The following is an 18,689-nucleotide window of genomic DNA, read 5'->3' as shown; positions in this document are numbered from 1 at the left end:
GGGAAGCGTGCCCGGGGGCACGGGCGGCCCGTTCAGCCCCGCGGCCCGGCCCCGGGGGGTCCCGCAGCGCCCTAATGGACCCCCGCAGCTCTAGGCCCGAAGGGGCTCCCAGAGGGGCTCCCCCGCGTTCGGTCAGCGGGATGTCCGTGTGTCACTTTGCGCGGCCTGAGCCGTTTGCGTTCCCTCAGGACGAGCTCTTGACCCCGCGCCTGTTTCCGCAGTTCCCGGCGGCACCACCGTGCTGGTGGAGCTCACCCCCGACATCCACATTTGCGGCATCTGCAAGCAGCAGTTCAATAACCTCGATGCCTTCGTCGGGCACAAGCAAAGCGGTTGCCAGCTCACTAGTGCGACGGCCGGGGCCACCAGTACGGTCCAGTTTGTGTCGGAAGAGACAGTGCCATCGACACAGGCTCAAACCACGACCAGGACCATCGCTTCGGAGACCCAAACCATTACAGGTATTTTGGTGTTACATCCCAAGAGCTCAAAAGTGCTCGACTCATGCAAAGTGGCAACGTTACGCAGCCCTCTGCTTGTGTGTCCCCACCAGGCTAAGCTAAAATAACAGTTTTCGCATTAGTCGTCACATACCTGCAAGCAAAGGAAGGAAAAAAAGCAGTGGTGTGCCGCCTTCTTGGTTTTGGTATGACGGCAGGTACTTGCATCTCCATTAGCAACTTCACTGAGAGAATTGCTCAGGTCTAATGTGTTGTATAACCAACTTGTGCAAACTAATTAAAATTGTCAATACTTATGAAAAATAAGCCAATTACTATGCATTTTATTTTTTAAGAGTGCCCTTGATGAAAAACAGACACAGAATTGCTGTCAGGCGCCAATCCAGGCCTTTTTATGTGAGAACACTGCATTCCCTAACATTGCTCCCACAACTAATTGGCAGGAAAAATATTACTCAAAATTTCTGCCTGTGCGAAGGCTCAAGTGAGGTCCTGATCCTGCAGACACTTAAATAAAACTAGAATTTTGTTCCGTGTGTGAAGGTTTGCCCTTCTATATATAGTTTTGTTTTATTTTATTTTGGTCTGGGACTTTACTAAAATCCAAATTATTTGACTTTAATTTGGATAGACAGATTAGGGCAGAGAAACAGGAAGAGCAGTGAAACAAACTGAATTCAGGGCTCACTTCCAGGAATCTTTTTATTATAATCCCTTAACTTGGTGTGGGGTTTGGGTGAGTCACTTTTCTGCTTCACATTTACTCATCTTTAAAATGAGGGCAGTTAAATCCGTGTGCCCTTTTGGGGTATAGCGTTGCTTAATTGATTTAAAAGCTGCTACTTTGGCTGAGATAGTTTCACCTGTTATTCTTGTGAGTAACAAGCTAAAAACAGTACAGTTGAAAGAGGCTGAGCTTTTTTAACAATTTTAAAAAATTGTTTACATGATGCCTTTTTGACAACATTTGCTATATAAATAATTCGAGTTTTTTCTCCTTTGGGCTGTAGGACAGCCAGTGTTGAAAAACAGATATACCTTTATTAATGTAAGACCTGGACACAGGCATCAGAAAAAAAATGAACTTCTGAAGAAACTGAACAGTGCAGTCAGATAGGACTCAGAGGGAGACAAGTGGGCCTGTGTAGAGTTGTACTCAGTTCATCGTGGCTCCTCAGGTCTTGACAGAGTTTTCACTAATATTTATATCACAATAGCAAGGGAGGAAGAAGCCTTTCTCCTATCTCCCTCCCCCAGGTGAATAGGAAGCCAGGAGCAGAAATTTTGCTGGAAAAAACAGAATAGAGAATTAATTAATGAAACCAGGAAATAATTAGCTTTTTCTGATTGGAGAAGTTAATGTTCTCAAATTAAACTATCTTATGTGTTTAGTTTCTGCACCAGAGTTTGTTTTTGAGCATGGCTATCAAACGTACCTGCCCAGTGAGAGCAGTGAGCCTCCAGCTGCTGCTGTCGTCTCTACACCACCAAAAGCACGTTCAAGAAAATCCAATTCCTCACTTACACAGAAGAAACTAAGCTGCTGCTATCCAGGTGAGATGCGGACTATACCTTCTTCCTTTCCATTCAAAAATTGATAGGTTTCATATAGTGATATGCGTGGTAGCTATGTCTGTCTTAAGCAGTTAGGGCGTGCAAAACCTGGAATGCAGCCTACTTAATAAGGGTGTGATGTACTACCATTGGTACCAGTACCAGTTTTGCTGTTGATTTCACGAACTTGGACGTTGGTCCTATACTGTGGTATACTCTGGCGATGCTGCAGGTGTGGACATAGGCCAATGTCTATGCGCAAACTTACTGCAGCAATGTAAGAGCAGAGTTGTTACCATTTTGCTAACTGCTATTGTTGTACATGAGAAATATTATACGTGCATTTTGCATTATATGTTTTTTCTTTGGTCAGTTAATATTTTTATAAAGATGGATTGAACCAAAGTATTTGGAGACTTTAATGAGTAAAAAACATGCAATATGCAGAAAATGTGTGCAGAGACAGCCATGTAGATGAGTAATCATATTAATGGTAGCAGAAATTACAGTCTCATTTTGCAAGCTTGCCTTGATTTGGAAGGCACATTTCAAATGCCTAGTGTTCATCTCTGTGCTCTAAAACTGTAGCGCTTTCCACTTGGACAAAGTTCCTGAATGGTGAGCTGTTACCCAAGTTCCCAATTGTGCTAACTTGAAGTCATATGTGGAATTAATTAGTTCCCTCAGCATCCCCTATGTACCGTAAAAAGCATCTCAAATCCTGGGCAGAGATTCCAGAGAACTGGTTTTCAAAGCTTACAGAAAATGGTAGTGTAGAGAATTGCTTTCTAGAGGAAGCATTAGAAAACTGAAGTTCGTAAACTGGTCACTATTTTAAGTAGCTTTGAGTAAACAAGGTGGGGAATTCATTTTCTGTTAATACTGAATTTTAAAGAAAATGTTCCTGAAAAGAAACATAATGCCCAGAATATGGTGGTATATTTTTATTATTTTGTTAGATTTTCCTTGAATTTAATGATCTTAATCTTACCATTTTCAGGTTGCCAGTTCAAGACTTCCTATGGTATGAAGGATATGGAACGTCATCTGCGAACACACACAGGTTTATGTAGTTGCTGTATTTTATTTTTGGTTGGTTTCCTCCTTTTGGCTTTTTGCCAAACGGTATTTTCCTAGAAAATAATGTATGTATAGATAAATTAGATAGAATGTACATGTACGTCTGTAGTTCTCTGTGCCTGGAGAATTGCCCTTTTTGGATAATCCATGTCCTACTATGGGCAGTACCGCTCACAGCAATGAAACATGAACACTGTGCATCTATTTAAGGCACAATTAAATTTCCAAGGTGCAGGCACTGTGTTTATCAGGGTACAGTGTGGTGGTGGTGCATAAACCTGGTTTGTTCTTCATAGGAAACGGTGATTCCAACATTTTACCTCCCTTCCCCCCAAACCACAATTTCAAAGTTATAAAGGGAGGAAGCTCCAAAGAGTCTTCTAAAATTGTTGCACTTGTACGTGCAGCCTCCTGGAGCTTAGAAGAGTCCTTAGCTGATAGGATGGCTGCTGAAATCCAGTGTCCAACTTCTGAAAACTAGACCCATTTCTAGTAAGTGTTTAGTGCATTATTTTTTTTTTATTGCAACAACATCCTTATGGTGCAAAAATTCCTGATGCTCTTGTGTTTGTTTCAGGAGACAAGCCCCATAAATGTGAAGTTTGTAACAAATGTTTTAGTCGTAAAGATAAGCTGAAGATGCATATGCGTTCTCATACTGGGGTGAAGCCTTACAAATGTAAACACTGTGACTATGCAGCTGCTGACAGCAGCAGTCTCAACAAGCACCAGCGCATTCACTCCAATGAGCGTCCTTTTAAATGCCAGATCTGTCCTTATGCAAGCCGCAACTCTAGCCAGCTAACTGTGCATCTCAGATCCCACACAGGTAAGTTTATACTAAAATTCAGATCTGTCAATGTTTGAAGGTCATTGGGAAAACTTTAAAAGATATACTGGTGTCAAGATGCCAGAAAGGGCCTATCCGAATTCCTAAAAGCACCCAGGCATCCAGCTTCTGTGAAATTCTTGGGCATAGAATCTAGTAGGGCAATACAGCTCTACTAAAAAAACCTGGAAGCAATCAAGACAGATCTGACTCTTGGTAGATTTTCTTCTAAATTGATTTTGAAACTGCCTATTAGATGTTCTTAAACCAGTAGAATTGAAAGATCTAATTTATTGATTGATTGATTAAGAGCATCTAGGTTCCTGTCTCTGTCTCTCAGATCTGGTCCACTATATTAGAAGCACTGAAATTATTTTACAATTGAACTAGTTATATCAGTGCAAACCTCAGCTGCATAATTTAATTTTCCTTGCCATCAGTAAATTAGCAAGTTACATCTTTTTTTGACCTTTCTTTGTGGCACCTTCCATGTGCAGACTGATGGACATTAATGGTGAAATACTAGCAGCCAGAACTACATTCTGCCCATATCATTTTTGGTCTGTGGATAGAAGTCTTTAACCTCCAGTCTTATAAACACTGTATCATTTTATATTTGCATTATTTCCCTAAGTTTCCTTTTAATCAGATTTCTCTTTTATAGATTGTTCCTAGAACAGATTTGCTGTAAAGATACTGCTGTACAGCTGTCTTTGTACAGTTGTCTTTGTATGTTGTTTTTCACCTAATCCCGGGTACTGGATTGGTTTCTGTGTTGTCTTTTATACATTTGATTAGTTCTGTGAATTTTAGCTGCAAGGTGGTTATGGTTCAGTGATTACTAGATTAGCTTTGAACCTATCCTACATCTGATTCTGAATTCAAGTACTAAACAACATTAGTTCAGATGTGTGCAAGATGGGATTTATTTTGAGTAGATAAAAGAAATAAATCCCTTGTGCATTGTGAAGGAGGGGAGGGTTAAACCAATCTGTCTGTAGCGGAAAAAGAATCTTTTATACTTCACAAATCTGCTGTCATGGAACAGGCAGGACTGTCAGGCAGTTGTTTTACAAGTTTCTTTCTTTCTGTTGCTATATGAGAAGGTGTGATGGTCAGTCAAAATAGTATGGGTTATCGTGAGAAGGTATCTGTTAGTAACCACACTAGTCAGAGGATACGGTGTTGCATTTTCCCCATGTCATGTAAGATCATGCATACTTGTGCATTTATGTATGTGGCCAGGTATGCTCTGAATTTGGCTGTGGGAGAACCTATGAATGATTATGGTTCTCCTGTATTTCCAGTAGTTAGATTTTTGTGGCATTAAATTTTGCAAGAGTTGGGAAGGGTTTTTATACTACCTTCTTTATTTTTAGCAGATCAGTCTGTTGTATCTTAAGCAATTGAATTATGCTAAAATTCAAGGCTGTAGTTTTGCCTCTTCATTTCTCCACAATAAATCTTCTTTCATAAAAGGACTTCTTTTGATTCGCTGAAAGGAGGCACAAGTGTTTTGAAAGTAATCCTTTCATCCTTGTTAGGTTACAAAGCTGTTACGCACACAGCCAATTTTAGGGGAAAAGTGTAAGGTATGTAGAATATATTGCTTACTGGAATTAAATCAGTTGTCTAGAAGGTGAGTGCGATCTACATTGCTCAGCGTGAGATCATCTACATAGCATTACTTGTTGAACTAGTCATCTAAAGATCAGTTTCCTGTTAATTTGAGTAAAACTGCTCTTACAATTAATAACTGCAGGATCAGACACTCTTGTTTTTTAAGCTCTGTTCTGTCAGTGTGAATTATGTATGGACAGAAATGTAAAGAAATATAAGTAATGGACCACTCGTTTAATAAACAGAATAAACATACTTTGCTATATTCAGTAAAATTACTAATTCTTTTTCATATATGGTGCTACCCTGCATGTGAAAATTAAGTCATTGAAATACGTACTGTGCCAAGTAGATAAAAATTCAGTAGCTGAGTGTGCTGCTGAGACTGTAAAATAAACTAGATGAATAAACCGTGCATCTTCATTAATAAAATCTGTTTAATATAGATAATACACCATGTATATCAATTATTAAACAGATACATGGATTAGCACAGTAGGCCACAACTTGATTTGAAAAATATGCAGCTAAACCTATGACGTATGTAGCTGGATAAGCAAATTATGCAAAATTATACAGCTATCACAAACTCTATAAAATATTAACTTATAAAATAAATCAGCCATTTGCAGTTTGATTATTAAAGAAGATAAATGCTTGCTGAACTAAGTACACTCTCTTTCCTTCTCCCACCAAGGGTGTCTAAGAACCTAATAACACAATTCTTCCACTTTTTTCAAAATGATACCTACCTAAAGTCTTCATGCTCAGGCACTTTAGAGAACTATATATTTAGATTAAAGAAAGAATGTGAACAGTTATTTAGTTGGGTTGATAGGTTTGCTTTGGATGTTTTTTTTAATGGCTTCAGAACAAAGTCACTGGTCTTTATCCTGGAATTGATTATGGACTCAGCAGAGCTACAGATTAATTTGATCGTGCATATTGTGACACAAGTCTGCAAATAAAAAAAAAAAAAAAAAGGCAAAATAGTGATTTAGATCCAGCCAATTCAAATGGTTATTCATGTAGGTAGTCAGACATAAATAGGCTTACAGAGATCTTGCAGATGAGTGTGTTCATTTTTCATGCCTTATCAGTTAAGAATTTGACCTGACTTTCAACTACATTGTTAGGTGTCTGGATCAACCTTGCTCTCAAAAAAAAAAAATCAAACACCCACACCCCACCCCACCCCAAAAAGACAAAACAAAACAAATAAAAAACAAAACCAAGACCACCACAGACTTATGAATATTTTGTGTACCTCCTTGCATGAATACAAACTGATATTAGATTTTCTTGAAGTGATCTGTGGAACATTATTAAGTGTGCTACATGGGTCAAATATGTCTTTCTTGATTGCTGTAATGCCAGGAAAACAAAAGTTTAATGTTACTTCTCTGTGTAAGCGCATTTCCCTAGAGTCACAGACTTGCATGTGTGTTTCATTAGTCTCACATTTGTCTTTTCCAGTTGCATTTATGTAGCTGTGATCCTTCTTTTTTTTTTTCTTTTTTTTTTTTTTTTATTTCTCTCTCCTGTCCTGTCACTGTAGTAATGCTGTGGTTGTGCAGTCACCTTACACTGACCTAGGTATGGACTTTTGTCCCTACCTCTGCCTGTGTTCTGGACAAGAATTTCCACTGTCTTACTGTGCCAGCAATAGTATTTGTGCTGCACCGCATCAGCCAGGCCAAAAAAGTAATCAGTTTTTCTCATCAGCTCACTTAACTCGACTATATAGTTGAGCAGTAAAGCTGGTGCTGTTGCTGCAGTAGCCTACCATTTACCTAGGCTTACAGTTAACCTGCAAGCCTCCCTGTAAATCTTGTAGTGTAAACCAAAAATATGGATGTGTTTATGTTGTTTTCTTTGACTTCAAAAATATAGCAGCTGTTAAATTTCCAGTGTTTATTAATTTTAAACACTAGTTGAGATACACTGTTGCTAGAAAGGGATAAATGAGAAACTTCAGTCTCTTCTCTGGGGCACACCGAACAGTTTTATACAGAAAGTGAACTAAAAATGGAGAATATCTAAGATGCAGACATGAAAAAGCAACAGATGTGGGCAGGCAAGCTCTTGGGGGGCTTGCACACAAATACGCCAGACCAGGTAGTAAGTACTGTGCCATTAAAGTTCTCTACATCTTGAAAATATGTTACAGGTATTTAGACCAAGTCAGCTGTACATAGTTCATTGTAGCATTGGTCTGTCCAATGGATCTTGGTATCTCATCTGTAATTTGAACTGTGGTTTTTGTTGACAGGAGATGCTCCTTTCCAATGTCAGATGTGTCCTGCTAAATTTAAAATCAACTCAGACTTGAAGAGGCACATGCGTGTGCATTCCGGTGAGAAACCTTACAAATGTGAGTTCTGTGAGGTCCGGTGTGCCATGAAAGGAAATTTGAAATCGCACATTCGTATCAAGCACAGCATGGAAAATACTCTCAAGTGTCCAGAGTGTGAGTTTCAGTGTGGAAACAAAACAAGCCTTCGGCACCACATAAGAACTCATCAGCCTGAACAGCCAGTGAAGTGCTCGGAGTGCAACTACTCTTGCTCCAACAAGGCAGCTCTGAAAGTGCATGAGCGAATTCACTGCAAAGATCGTCCTTTCAAGTGTGAGTTCTGCAGCTTTGATACCAAGCAGCGGAGCAACCTGACAACTCACGTGAGGAAAGCTCATGGCGACAAAGTCAAGGCCAAGAAGCAAAGTATGGAGAAGAAGGAAGGAGATAGGCCAAAGCAAGGTGGCTCCAGGCAAGTTGCCAAATTGGATGCCAAGAAAGCATTTAAGTGTGACCTGTGTGACGCTTCCTTTGTGCGAGAAGATTCTCTTAGGAGTCATAAGAAGCAGCACAGTATGTATAATGGATCTAAAAATAACGAACTGGCTGTTCTACAGCTCCAGATGGATCCCAGTCGGCAGACCAGTGCCCCGATTACTGTCAGCCACCTCCAAGTCCCACTTCAGGCTGCTCAGGTTTCTCCATACAATGAGGGAAGGGTCAAGATCATTGTGGGTCACCAGGTCCCTCAGACTAACAGTATCGTTCAGGCTGCATCAGTGAATGTTGTGCCTCCTACATTAATTAGCCAGAATCAGGAAGACCTCTCAGCCAACAGCCGCCTGCAGCTGCTGGGCCAAGTCAGTTTGCTGGCACCACCTCCACCTCCCATATCTCAAAGCGAAGCAGGGCCTGTGGCCCAACCAGCAGTTCTTCTCACAACCCATGACCAAAGCGACGGAAGCGCTTTACATCAAACTCTGATTCCTGCTTCCACTCATACGTTTTACTTGTCTGTATATGGAAACATACATCTTGTATGTGAAGAAGAGGATTGTATATTTATGTGACTATTGAAATCGGAGGCTGTGTTCTGTATAAAATCTGAGCATCAAAGCAACTGTTGATACTTTCACCAAGCTTCCCAGTATATGATTCTCTTATTGTGCTGGCTAAAATAAGAAAGCCTCACCTTCCCAGCAGACTCGTTCTTTCATGCACACATGAAAAGGTAGTAGTCCAAGCCATTCTGAAGTATATTTTAAGTGAAGTCTGTTTCAATTACATGCTATGTATGCATTAACTGCACCTGGCTGATTGTTGATTTGGAAGAAATGTCTACTCTTGGGTCTGCAGCCCTAAAGGGGTCTGTTCCTTAATATCTGTAGAAGTTGCTAGCACCTGGTACTAAATCTGGAAATGCTTGTGCAGATGACCAGGTGATCGTTTTTAGAAAACAAAAGAATTTTGTCCGTCCATCAGTAATAACTAACTTTTGTTAGCAAGAATATTATTTCAAATTATATATATGACACAGACATCTCTGTCAGAGGTGCCTGTGTTTTAAACAATGAAACAACTGCAAATATATTTTTTACAAACGCTACTTAAATTTTGTTTTTATTTTGATGCTGCCTATTTGTAGTTGCACGGATGGTAAAAGTGCATTACATTTTGGCTCTGTTCCTTTCAAGTTAAAGGGGGGAAAAAGAAAAGATAGAATCCATTCTGTTTGAAAAGTCCAAGGTCTGAAACTCTAGCATAAATTCAGATTGGATCACAATGAGATAGTAATTTATCATTACATGATGCACATTTCTCTAATGAATGAATTCTAGGCTGTATTTGAAACTATGCAATATTATACGCCTATTCTTGTGGTGGTAGCCAGTAATGTCTTCACTACCAAACTATCTAGTTAAAGAACAGACTCTCAACTTGGGAAAAGAGACATATCTGTAGGTGCCTGCATCTGCAAAAACAGAGATCATTTCACAGAGAGACAGCATCCCAAGGACAATTGTTAACATACATGAAGACTGAAAAGAGACTGTTATCAAAACTAGCTGTGAGATTCCCTCTTGGGGAATCAAAGTCAAATTAAATTTCACAGTATTTGCTAGTGGGAGACATTGAGTGATTGCTTTATGTGCTACAAACATGCTTGGAAAATTTACAAAGATTATATAATTGGGGCCTGAAAAGTCCAAGGTCTGAAACTCTAGCATAAATTCAGATTGGATCACAATGAGATAGTAATTTATCATTACATGATGCACATTTCTCTCATGAATGAATTCTAGGCTGCTTTACAATGACAAGTAGGAAAATGCAATCATAACTCACAAGTACAGTTGTAGAGGTTGGTCTCGAAAATGTGACTTTTTTTTTTGTTGTTGAAATAAGGGTTGTTTAAACTTGAATGCTCCAGTATCACTGTCTTCATTATTTATGGGAAATCGTGTTTTTGAAGATCCTATCTCTTCTGCCTTCCTAATCCTTGATTCTAAATTAATGGTTTTTTACAACAAAAACCCCCTCCAAATAATCTTGGGTTTAAAATCTGGGTTTCAATTTGAACTGTCTGACAGTGTGCCTGACACTTGTAGATATCAGAAAAGACCACACTCCAGTTAGAGGGAGAAACTTCATAAATGTTTAATTAAAAAGGCATTATTAAAGACTTGTTTCCTACCCCCATGCTGTGTTGAAATATGAAGCAAAAGTTCTAAGCTCACTGACAGTTGTATTTCAGGGTTTATTATTTCCTACACTTGTTCTCCAACTTTTCTAGTGATACAGGTCTGTCACCTGTTAATTATGTCTTCCCTACGGATAGGTGATTTAAGGAGCTGACAAGATCCAGTTCTGAGTCATTAAGCACATCTGTTTTTATATAAATTAGAAGCAGGTGGGAGGTCTTTACTACATTAGATCACTGCAGAACATTCATTTAGAACAGTAAATTGAAAGCCTAGATACTTTGAATTTTAACGCTAGCATTGCTGTTTCACGGTTCTCCGGTCATGTTTCATTGTTGTGCCTATAGCACAGACCTGATCATTGTATTTCAACTGTGTTGACACTACTTAAAAAGCACTTGGAAGATAAAGGCATCACAGGTAAGTGCATGATCTTATTGTATGTGGTCCCTGATATCTGGGTTGCAGATGATCACTGGAGCAGCACAGATCACTTTGTTATCTTTGAATTAAAATGTGCGGCATAGTAGCAATTCTTCTTTTCTAACCCATCTCCAAATGTACATGTACATATGTGCATGATCTATACCATCAGGCTGCGTACAGTGTTTCTGGGCACTGGGCCAATAGTTATTGTAAACAGTAGTGAAAGATGGGGCACTTTCAGTCCTGTAACAGTAAATACACATTTTTCACCCAGCTTACAGTGGTTCTGGACCATGTGCAGCACTGGCGCTGCAGGGGAGGAGGAGACGCCTCCCCAGGAGCTGAGCTGCCCAGGCTGTGGCCTGTGCTGATGGGCAATGCAGCGGCAGGGGAGCGAACCCCGGGGAACTTCCACGCGGTTGAAGTTCAAGCCTGTTTGACCTGCAGAGGCAGGGGTGCTCCTTCAGGTCATCTCCGTGGTCCGGTTAACAGCATTGCTCCACAGTTACACCAGTCTAGCAAAGTAGACGGTAATCACTATAACCAAGATCAAACCAGAGATGGGTCAAGCAGGAGATTTCTTCCAGCTCCTTTTTTTGCCAGATTCTAATACTGAGTGACACAAGTGGTGATAGCAGATTACGCTGTCAGCTTTCAAAACCTGTGCTAGGTCTTTGAGTAGGAGTAACTAGTCCATTGGTGATCTAGGTTTCACTAGCAGTTATTATGTATTTCCCCTTTATTGTAAGACAAAAGAACCTAAACTGATCAGGCCTCACGTATTTGGTTTTGTCACTGTAAGTCTGCCTCCCTGTCTGCTTGCTCACACGCCATCTTCCCAGTACTTCCTGCTGGTTGATTTTGTGACAGCTGGTGATCTCGAGGATAATCACATTTTAATTTCTACAAACCATGTGGGTACAAACTTTAAGTATCCCAACTGAGGAGGTTGCATGTCGGGGGTCCTCAGTGATGGAGCTTTCCCAGTGTTCCAGCTGGAAAAGAAACTTGTGCCTGGGCAGTGGGACTGTTGGTGGCAATGTGCTGCTCTGGGGTTAGAGCTGGTGGCTGCAGGTTACTGCAAAGGGTACTCTGAAGATAAAAGTTTGGAGATAGGTAGACTAGCTGCTGCTCGGCAAGCTTTTAGGTGTAGAAAATTGTACTTAGCCTGAAAACTTGTAAGTGCAAATGGACTACAATTTGGCAACGAAAAAGTAACATTAACTTTCATATACTCGGTTGGTATAAATGAACTCTGCACGCAGGGTTTCCTGAGCGTGAAGTATTTTGTGTCATCTACAGGTGGCGCTAGAGATCCAGATAAACTCACCGTGGTCTGTTTTGCTTGATGTTGTGTTTCCTGTTAAACAGTTCCCTGCTTTTGACTCTTTTTCCCGGGTAAAAACATTTCAAAATCCACTTTTATAAGAAGTTAAAAAAAGCTTAGCTGTAAAAATCTTACTTTCATTTCAGCTAAAACCCCAACAAATAAAAAAAAGTTTTGCACTGTTAAGATCTGGTGAAGCAGATTCATGGCCAGAACTTAATCTCACGATCTATGTTAAACTGATCATTTTTTACTCCTTGTTAATTAATTTTAACCTGTACGTAGGTTGCAGCGGCAGAATTGTTGTGCACTACAAGAATGACACAAAATGAGAGATTTTGACAAATTTGAATGGCGTCTGAGCTCTGTTTGTACTTGGCCAGCAGACCTGCACCCAGGGGACCCACCACCATGTCCAGGAATCTCACGTTCAATCTAATGTCACACTTAACGTTACACAGCTCTGTTATCTGCATTTCAGTTTCACAAAAAGGCCTGTTTACCTTCTAAAATAGGAAACCAGTAGACTTGTCATGCTGTAAAGACTAACCTTCATTCTGGTCCTATGTGTGCCTCTAAGATAAACAGGAAAGATAACAAAATGGTGTGAATGAATAGACAAAGCTTAGGGCTGCTTCTTCAACATTGTTTAGCTGATTGCATTATGTTTAAGTGAACAATCTAGAGACTTCTTTCCTCCACCCTAAGGAGAAAAAAAAAAAGCTGATAACCAAGGCTGAGGTGGGGGCACTTTTTCTCTCGATTTTCTGTTCCAATATTCTGGCGTTATCTCTGTGTATGACAGTGGTCTTTGTGTTTTGGAGCTGGCAGACGCAGATTGTTTTAATCTCTGATACTCGTTTAATACATTCTTCATGTTATCAACAGAACTGTCCCTTGAGAGAGCGTAGTAATTCATAACAAGTGTCTCTTGTAGAGCTTGCTTGCTTTCAAGCACATGGTAAATAAATCGTATACCTTATTAGAATTCTGCCATATCCTCAGAGCTCTGTGGGAAGTTGTCTCTTTCCAGGAGAAAATATTTGGATGAATTTTTGTTCCTCTTGCCCGGGGATGTCCAAGCCCTCCCTGGTGAGCAGTGAGTCCACAGCACACCAGTGGCACGGAGGGAGGGAAGCTGGCTGGCCGGGCTGCTGCTGGGAACGCTTCTCACCTCCGCTCCCTCCTTACAAAATGGATGATGTTTACACTGCGCTGCACTGAACTGGCTCTGGGAGGAAAATGTGAAACTAAATATTCCACGGTTAGCTTCCTTCAAGACATTCATTGCGGGCTTTGCGCTCTGCACGGGCTCCTGATTTTTACACCGTTGGCTTGTGGAGTCCCATTTGGGAGTTGGTGTGTTACAGTCCTCCCTCTTCCGTGGATATGAATCTCTGTGGCTGCTTAAAGAAATGAGGTTAGACAGAGCAAGAACGTTAACCAGAACACTGAGCAAGCAGTGGTGCGTAGCCTGCGTGCACTTCAAATGGAACTGCCCCCTGCTCTTGTGTCCTTCCAGCCTTTTTTTGATGATGTTGTTCCTCCGTAACACTGCTTTTTAAAACCAGACCCAAGTATCACATGAGCAGAGGCTTGTTCTCAGCAAGATGAGCTTTTCTCTCTGGTTTTGGGAGGTAGAAACATGCAGCAGGGGAAAAAAAAAAATCCAAAGTCCAAAGAAAAATTTGTCTTAAACACCTTTAATTGTGTTTTGGGGTGGCAGTTATCTTCGTGAGCTCCTGCACAATGTCCCCAGAAAGATGCAGTGCTGAGTTTGAACAATAAACCAGCAGCGCTCTGGATTAAGCCCTCTATCAGTGTGGCTGGTATCTTTTATGCGGTTTTGATAAACACTTTAACTGTCATTTGCATCAAAATGGCCGATTCCTGCTCAAAACCAGCATCAATTTGTGCAGTGCAGGGGGGGTTACTGGCTATGCAGATGCGCCAGGGAGCACTCCTGGGTGAGTGAATGGCATCAAGTCCTCAAGTGAGATGAGACCTAAAAGCAAGCAGGACTTGGCTCTAAGCTAGTTCCTTTGGGATCCGGGGGAAACCCAAACTTATATGGAATGTGCGTGATTTTTGCAATTAAAAAATTATCATCAGAATATTTCCCAATCATTTTGGCAGACCTATTTATTGCTATTATGATCTGACTGCACTGGAAAGTACCTTCTGTTGTGGGGTTTTAAATTGTTCTTTAAAAATGCTAGAAGCATGCCAAGACATTTTTCTCTAGGTTACAAACAACTGGGGACAGGCTTCTTTTTTAGATACATGTATTTTATTCTGTATTCCGGATTATTTAATTATTTATTTATTTGCGTTTGCAGTCAAAATAGTTAGTCATCCTTTTTGCAACATGCTGTGGTGTCTGTAAAAAATATTTGCTGTGTCCTCGATGGAAAGGCTTCTGTCCTAGAATTTCAGGAATATTGACTGGATACTCTAATGGGCTTTTACATCTCCAGTTGGAAAATCTTTAGCCTTGTTATTTAAATTTTAAGAGAAACCAATGTTGTTAAGAGAAACTGATGTCTCCTGTCACTTATCCTGATGACCTTTCATAAGGTGATAAAGGTTTCTATAGTGACCTGAGGAAATAATGTCTCAGGTATCATTGTGAATTAAAAGTCTGTGGCAGAAAAAGCTTTTTCTCTCTCAGGTATCCAGTTCTGCCTTTGTCTTCATTCCAGTTGCTGGACACGGAGAAGGACTCATAAAACATACAGTGTTTGGTTACATGGCTGTCTTTCATCTTTTGGAGACTTCACAATGTTGTAGGGAAGTAAAAAATGTCCATGACAAAGCAAAGTTGGGATTTTTTTAATGCTATGTACAAATAACAACATGTATGTCATGCCACTGAATTCTGTCACGTGTGATATCAGATAATTTATTCCATAGGGTTTGCCTCTGTAAAAACCAGGAAATCTGTATTATTACAGAAGCAAGGTGTTGTGGGGATTGCTCTAAGTTCCTAGTTTCAGACCTTGTGTAAACTTGCTTTTGATGTCTGAAAGCAAAAGCTCTCTTGGTTAATGATAAGAGAGAATTTTATAGGTAAAAGCTAACCATTATCTTGGAAATAATTATCTGGGCACCTACAGGTTTTTTGCTTTTTGCTTTTTTAAGACTGAGAGGATGCGTTTCTGCCTTCTTGTCCTCCTAGAAACAACACGCTATGCCACAAAGCTTTCAATTTGTCAAACCTGATGCAACAGACACCTAAACCAAAGCTTGGAGAGGCGTCCGGCATTTTCATCTTGAGTTTCCCATTGATATTGTTTGAAATGAAGGAGCGCTGTTAAAATCTTTGTGCTGTCTGTATAGGCAGCATGTGGAAATAAAGGCTGGCCCTACGTAGCAGACTTACGCTGTGTATCTCTGTTGGTCAGAGCTGTTCAGACAATTTTCTAACGTTTTTCTTTTGACCGCAAAATGGAAGCTTATCAAGACGGGGAACGCCAGGGCCAGATGAGGCAGAGCAGGGCCAGCGGTGCAGGTTGGCTGCGTTCCCTGGGGGTCTCCCAGCCCTGAGCCATCACCCCGCTCTGCAGTGTGTCTCCACTTATTGTTGCTGGCCATATTTAATTATTATATTCATAATACGTATTTTCACTGGAGTAGGGCTGCTGAATTCCCCACCTGGAGAAGGTGACCTCAGAAGTGTATTGTGAGGATGAGAATAACTCGGATACCTCAGTGATGAGCGAGATGCAAATACCTAGATAGATACTGGAGATAGTCACATCTCATGATGGCCTAAAGGAAAATTAGAAAGAACAGGAATGCATAAAGCTAAACTGCATAATGCGTAGCAGTCATAATTAATAGATTAAAGTTCTTGGTGAAACAAGCTTTTTTATTCTAATAAAGGAAAAGGACTATAAATGGTGGCATAGTTGTAGAAAAATCAACAACATAAAATGCCATGTTAAAGTTGTAAAGCTAAAGAGGTGATAAAAATGCACCTTGTTTTTAATTTTTTACAAGGCTGATGTAAGGTCTATTATCGTAAATAGTAGCACTTTCCCTCATCTCTGGACACATTGGATCATTCTGTTTCTCTAAGTATACAGAGTTTCTGGGGGATTATGAAAAAGTTGCCAGTCCTTGCTTCTTAGTCCCTCCTAAAAAGTTATCATGTGAATCAGTTTGACTAAACAATGTTAAATTTTGCTTTTGTTGTAAAATCATGTAGATCAACCATTGATATAACTTTAATTGGATAGGGATGGTCATGATTTTTTTTCTTTAAAAAAAAAAAAAAAGCCTGCCAGCAAAATTGCTTTTTGGTGATGACTCTGCTTGAAAAGTGCTCTGCAGGGGCCCATTCCCAATTGATTATCTTTCACAGCTAATAGCTTCAAAGGCTATTTGGTGGACAGTCCAGTTTTACATTTAAATGTAAATCTTGATAGCCTTGACAGACTGATGATCAGAAAAAAGGGAGGTAAAAACAGTAAAATAAATGTACAGCTGGTATAACTTTCACCAGCTCCTCCAGGGGCAATTGTAGTAAGATTAAACTGGTTACAGTTTGACAAAGCTCTTTAGAGTGGACGGTGAGTGAAAACTTTTCTCAAAAGATCTAGCATTAATAAGTTGCTAAATAGCATGTCAGCCTTAAAAGTTCAGTACAGTGTCAATGGCTCCCGTTTGTGCTTCATTTAGGAGTAAAGTTCAAAGCACTGAAGGCACCTGGGTAACGCCAGTCTTTTGATGAAGCTACAGCAGAGAAGTGCTCTGAAAACCAAGTTCACATTTGCAGCGAAATCCTCGTCGCAGACCAGGTGGCATTGGTGTGAGATGTGTTGGTCGGCCACTGATATCCTGCGACACGGGAGCGGTGCCGCAGCTCCCACTGGGACTGGGGTGGTTCTACCTTTCAGGAACAGGAGCTGCGCTGGCCCTGGGTCTCCTTGCTTGGATGGGTGAAGGTGAAGTCCGGGTTTTCACAGACCTTATAAGAATCACCAAAGTGGCATGAAGATAAAGCTAATGAAGATGGCAGAAGCCCTGGGAACATGCCAACTGCCTCATCCCCTTTATGAGCTGGCTGGGATTTCGGCATGGCGAGGCAGATAGAGTCTTCAACCTACCGTTCATCTTGGAAACTGCTGAGGCAACAAAAGGATGTTGAGGATTGTATAGTTGAGGGCTCCTTTCAGCAGTGATGTGCTTGTCATCTTTGCTGTAGAATGAACTGCAGCAGCCTGGAGGACCCTGCAGAGGTAGCCCACGTGCTTTGCCGTTGCCATTTGGCCTCTTTCGCCCACACATTCCCGTCAGATCACAGTTAGCATCTTTGTTGGCTTCATTGCCTGAACTTCTCAGGACTCTTCCAGTCACTGGCCGTGACATCTTCTCATGCCAGCCACACCACATTGAGAGAGGAAAGTAGTCATTGAGGATGGAGCAAGTGGTTAATGCCATCCTATTGGAAGGAACCCTGGGGAAAGGTTCTTCACAACAGAAAACTACTGAAATTAAATGTTGTCTGAAAGTAACTCAAGTTTCTTACTTCGTTACCATCTTGTTTAATTTCTGGTGTGCTCCAGGACTCCTTACATAGCAATAGTTAAGTGTGGTTTTGAGCTGTTTGATTGTGTGAGTCAGTGACGAGTTCTTGACCACCAGAACTGCTTGCAGGATTACAGATGGAACTGCTGCTCTAGCCCCGTTAGCCAACCTCGCCATCTGCTCCCCGTGCTTACATAAAGTGCTCTGAAACTGTGGTCAGTGCTACCTCTGTCTCATGCGAAAATATATTGCAGAGGAGCTGTAATCTCAGACTGAGCCACTGACCACTGCTAAGCATCGACGTGAGTGCTGGTGGTCCCTGTGCTCTGCTTCCACAGCCCGTGGGAGAAAAGGTGGAGAAGGAATTGCTCATCTCCAAAACATCTCAACAACTAGGAGTAGGTGGCTTTTTCTCATTTTTAATCTTTGTTGCCATGGAAACTGAGCCACAGACACTCACTGCTCATTTTCCTCTATGTAGTCTTCAAGTGCCCAAACACTCAAGAATACCAGTTAGCCACTGTCCAGCATTTTCCAGACTTCCAAAGGAAGGAAAAACAAGGGACAAAAAGGCAAAAATGCTCAGCATAGAAGCTATTGAGAAACAGGAGGTCAAGGAAGGAAAGTCTGTCTATCTCAAAGGCAAAAAGGAAGGTAAAGAATTAGAGCTACTTGGTGGTGAAGAGACAGTAGAAAAGGTGTTTATTCGGAGCAAGGGCTACTGCAAGGGACTGGTGCGCTCTGCAAAAAAAACCCTTGTGTTCTACTCACTTTTTCATATCAGTTTCTGAAATCATCTACATAATGTCTATGGACTCGAGATGGTTTGCACTACTGCAGCCAAAATAACACCTGGCACAGC

General features: G+C 40.9%; 1 protein-coding gene across 1 annotated transcript in view; it reads left to right on the top strand.

Annotated features, from left to right (window-relative positions):
• ZFP64 (ZFP64 zinc finger protein) overlaps nucleotides 1–8,910 on the top strand; it is an 18,674-nt gene extending 9,764 nt beyond the window's left edge. The window contains exons 2-6 of the mRNA XM_009893494.1: nucleotides 189–461; nucleotides 1,854–2,015; nucleotides 3,016–3,078; nucleotides 3,673–3,924; nucleotides 7,817–8,910. Of these exons, the coding sequence (XP_009891796.1) occupies nucleotides 189–461; nucleotides 1,854–2,015; nucleotides 3,016–3,078; nucleotides 3,673–3,924; nucleotides 7,817–8,910 (1,844 nt within the window). The remainder of the gene's footprint in view (nucleotides 1–188; nucleotides 462–1,853; nucleotides 2,016–3,015; nucleotides 3,079–3,672; nucleotides 3,925–7,816) is intronic.
• Nucleotides 8,911–18,689: the final 9,779 nt, after the last annotated feature.

This window comes from Charadrius vociferus, unplaced genomic scaffold, assembly GCF_000708025.1.
Source record: "Charadrius vociferus isolate BGI_N301 unplaced genomic scaffold, ASM70802v2 scaffold259, whole genome shotgun sequence".
NCBI lineage: Eukaryota > Metazoa > Chordata > Aves > Charadriiformes > Charadriidae > Charadrius > Charadrius vociferus.
The sequence above is the reverse complement of the archived record's forward strand: the minus strand, read 5'-3'. Positions and strand labels throughout refer to the sequence as shown.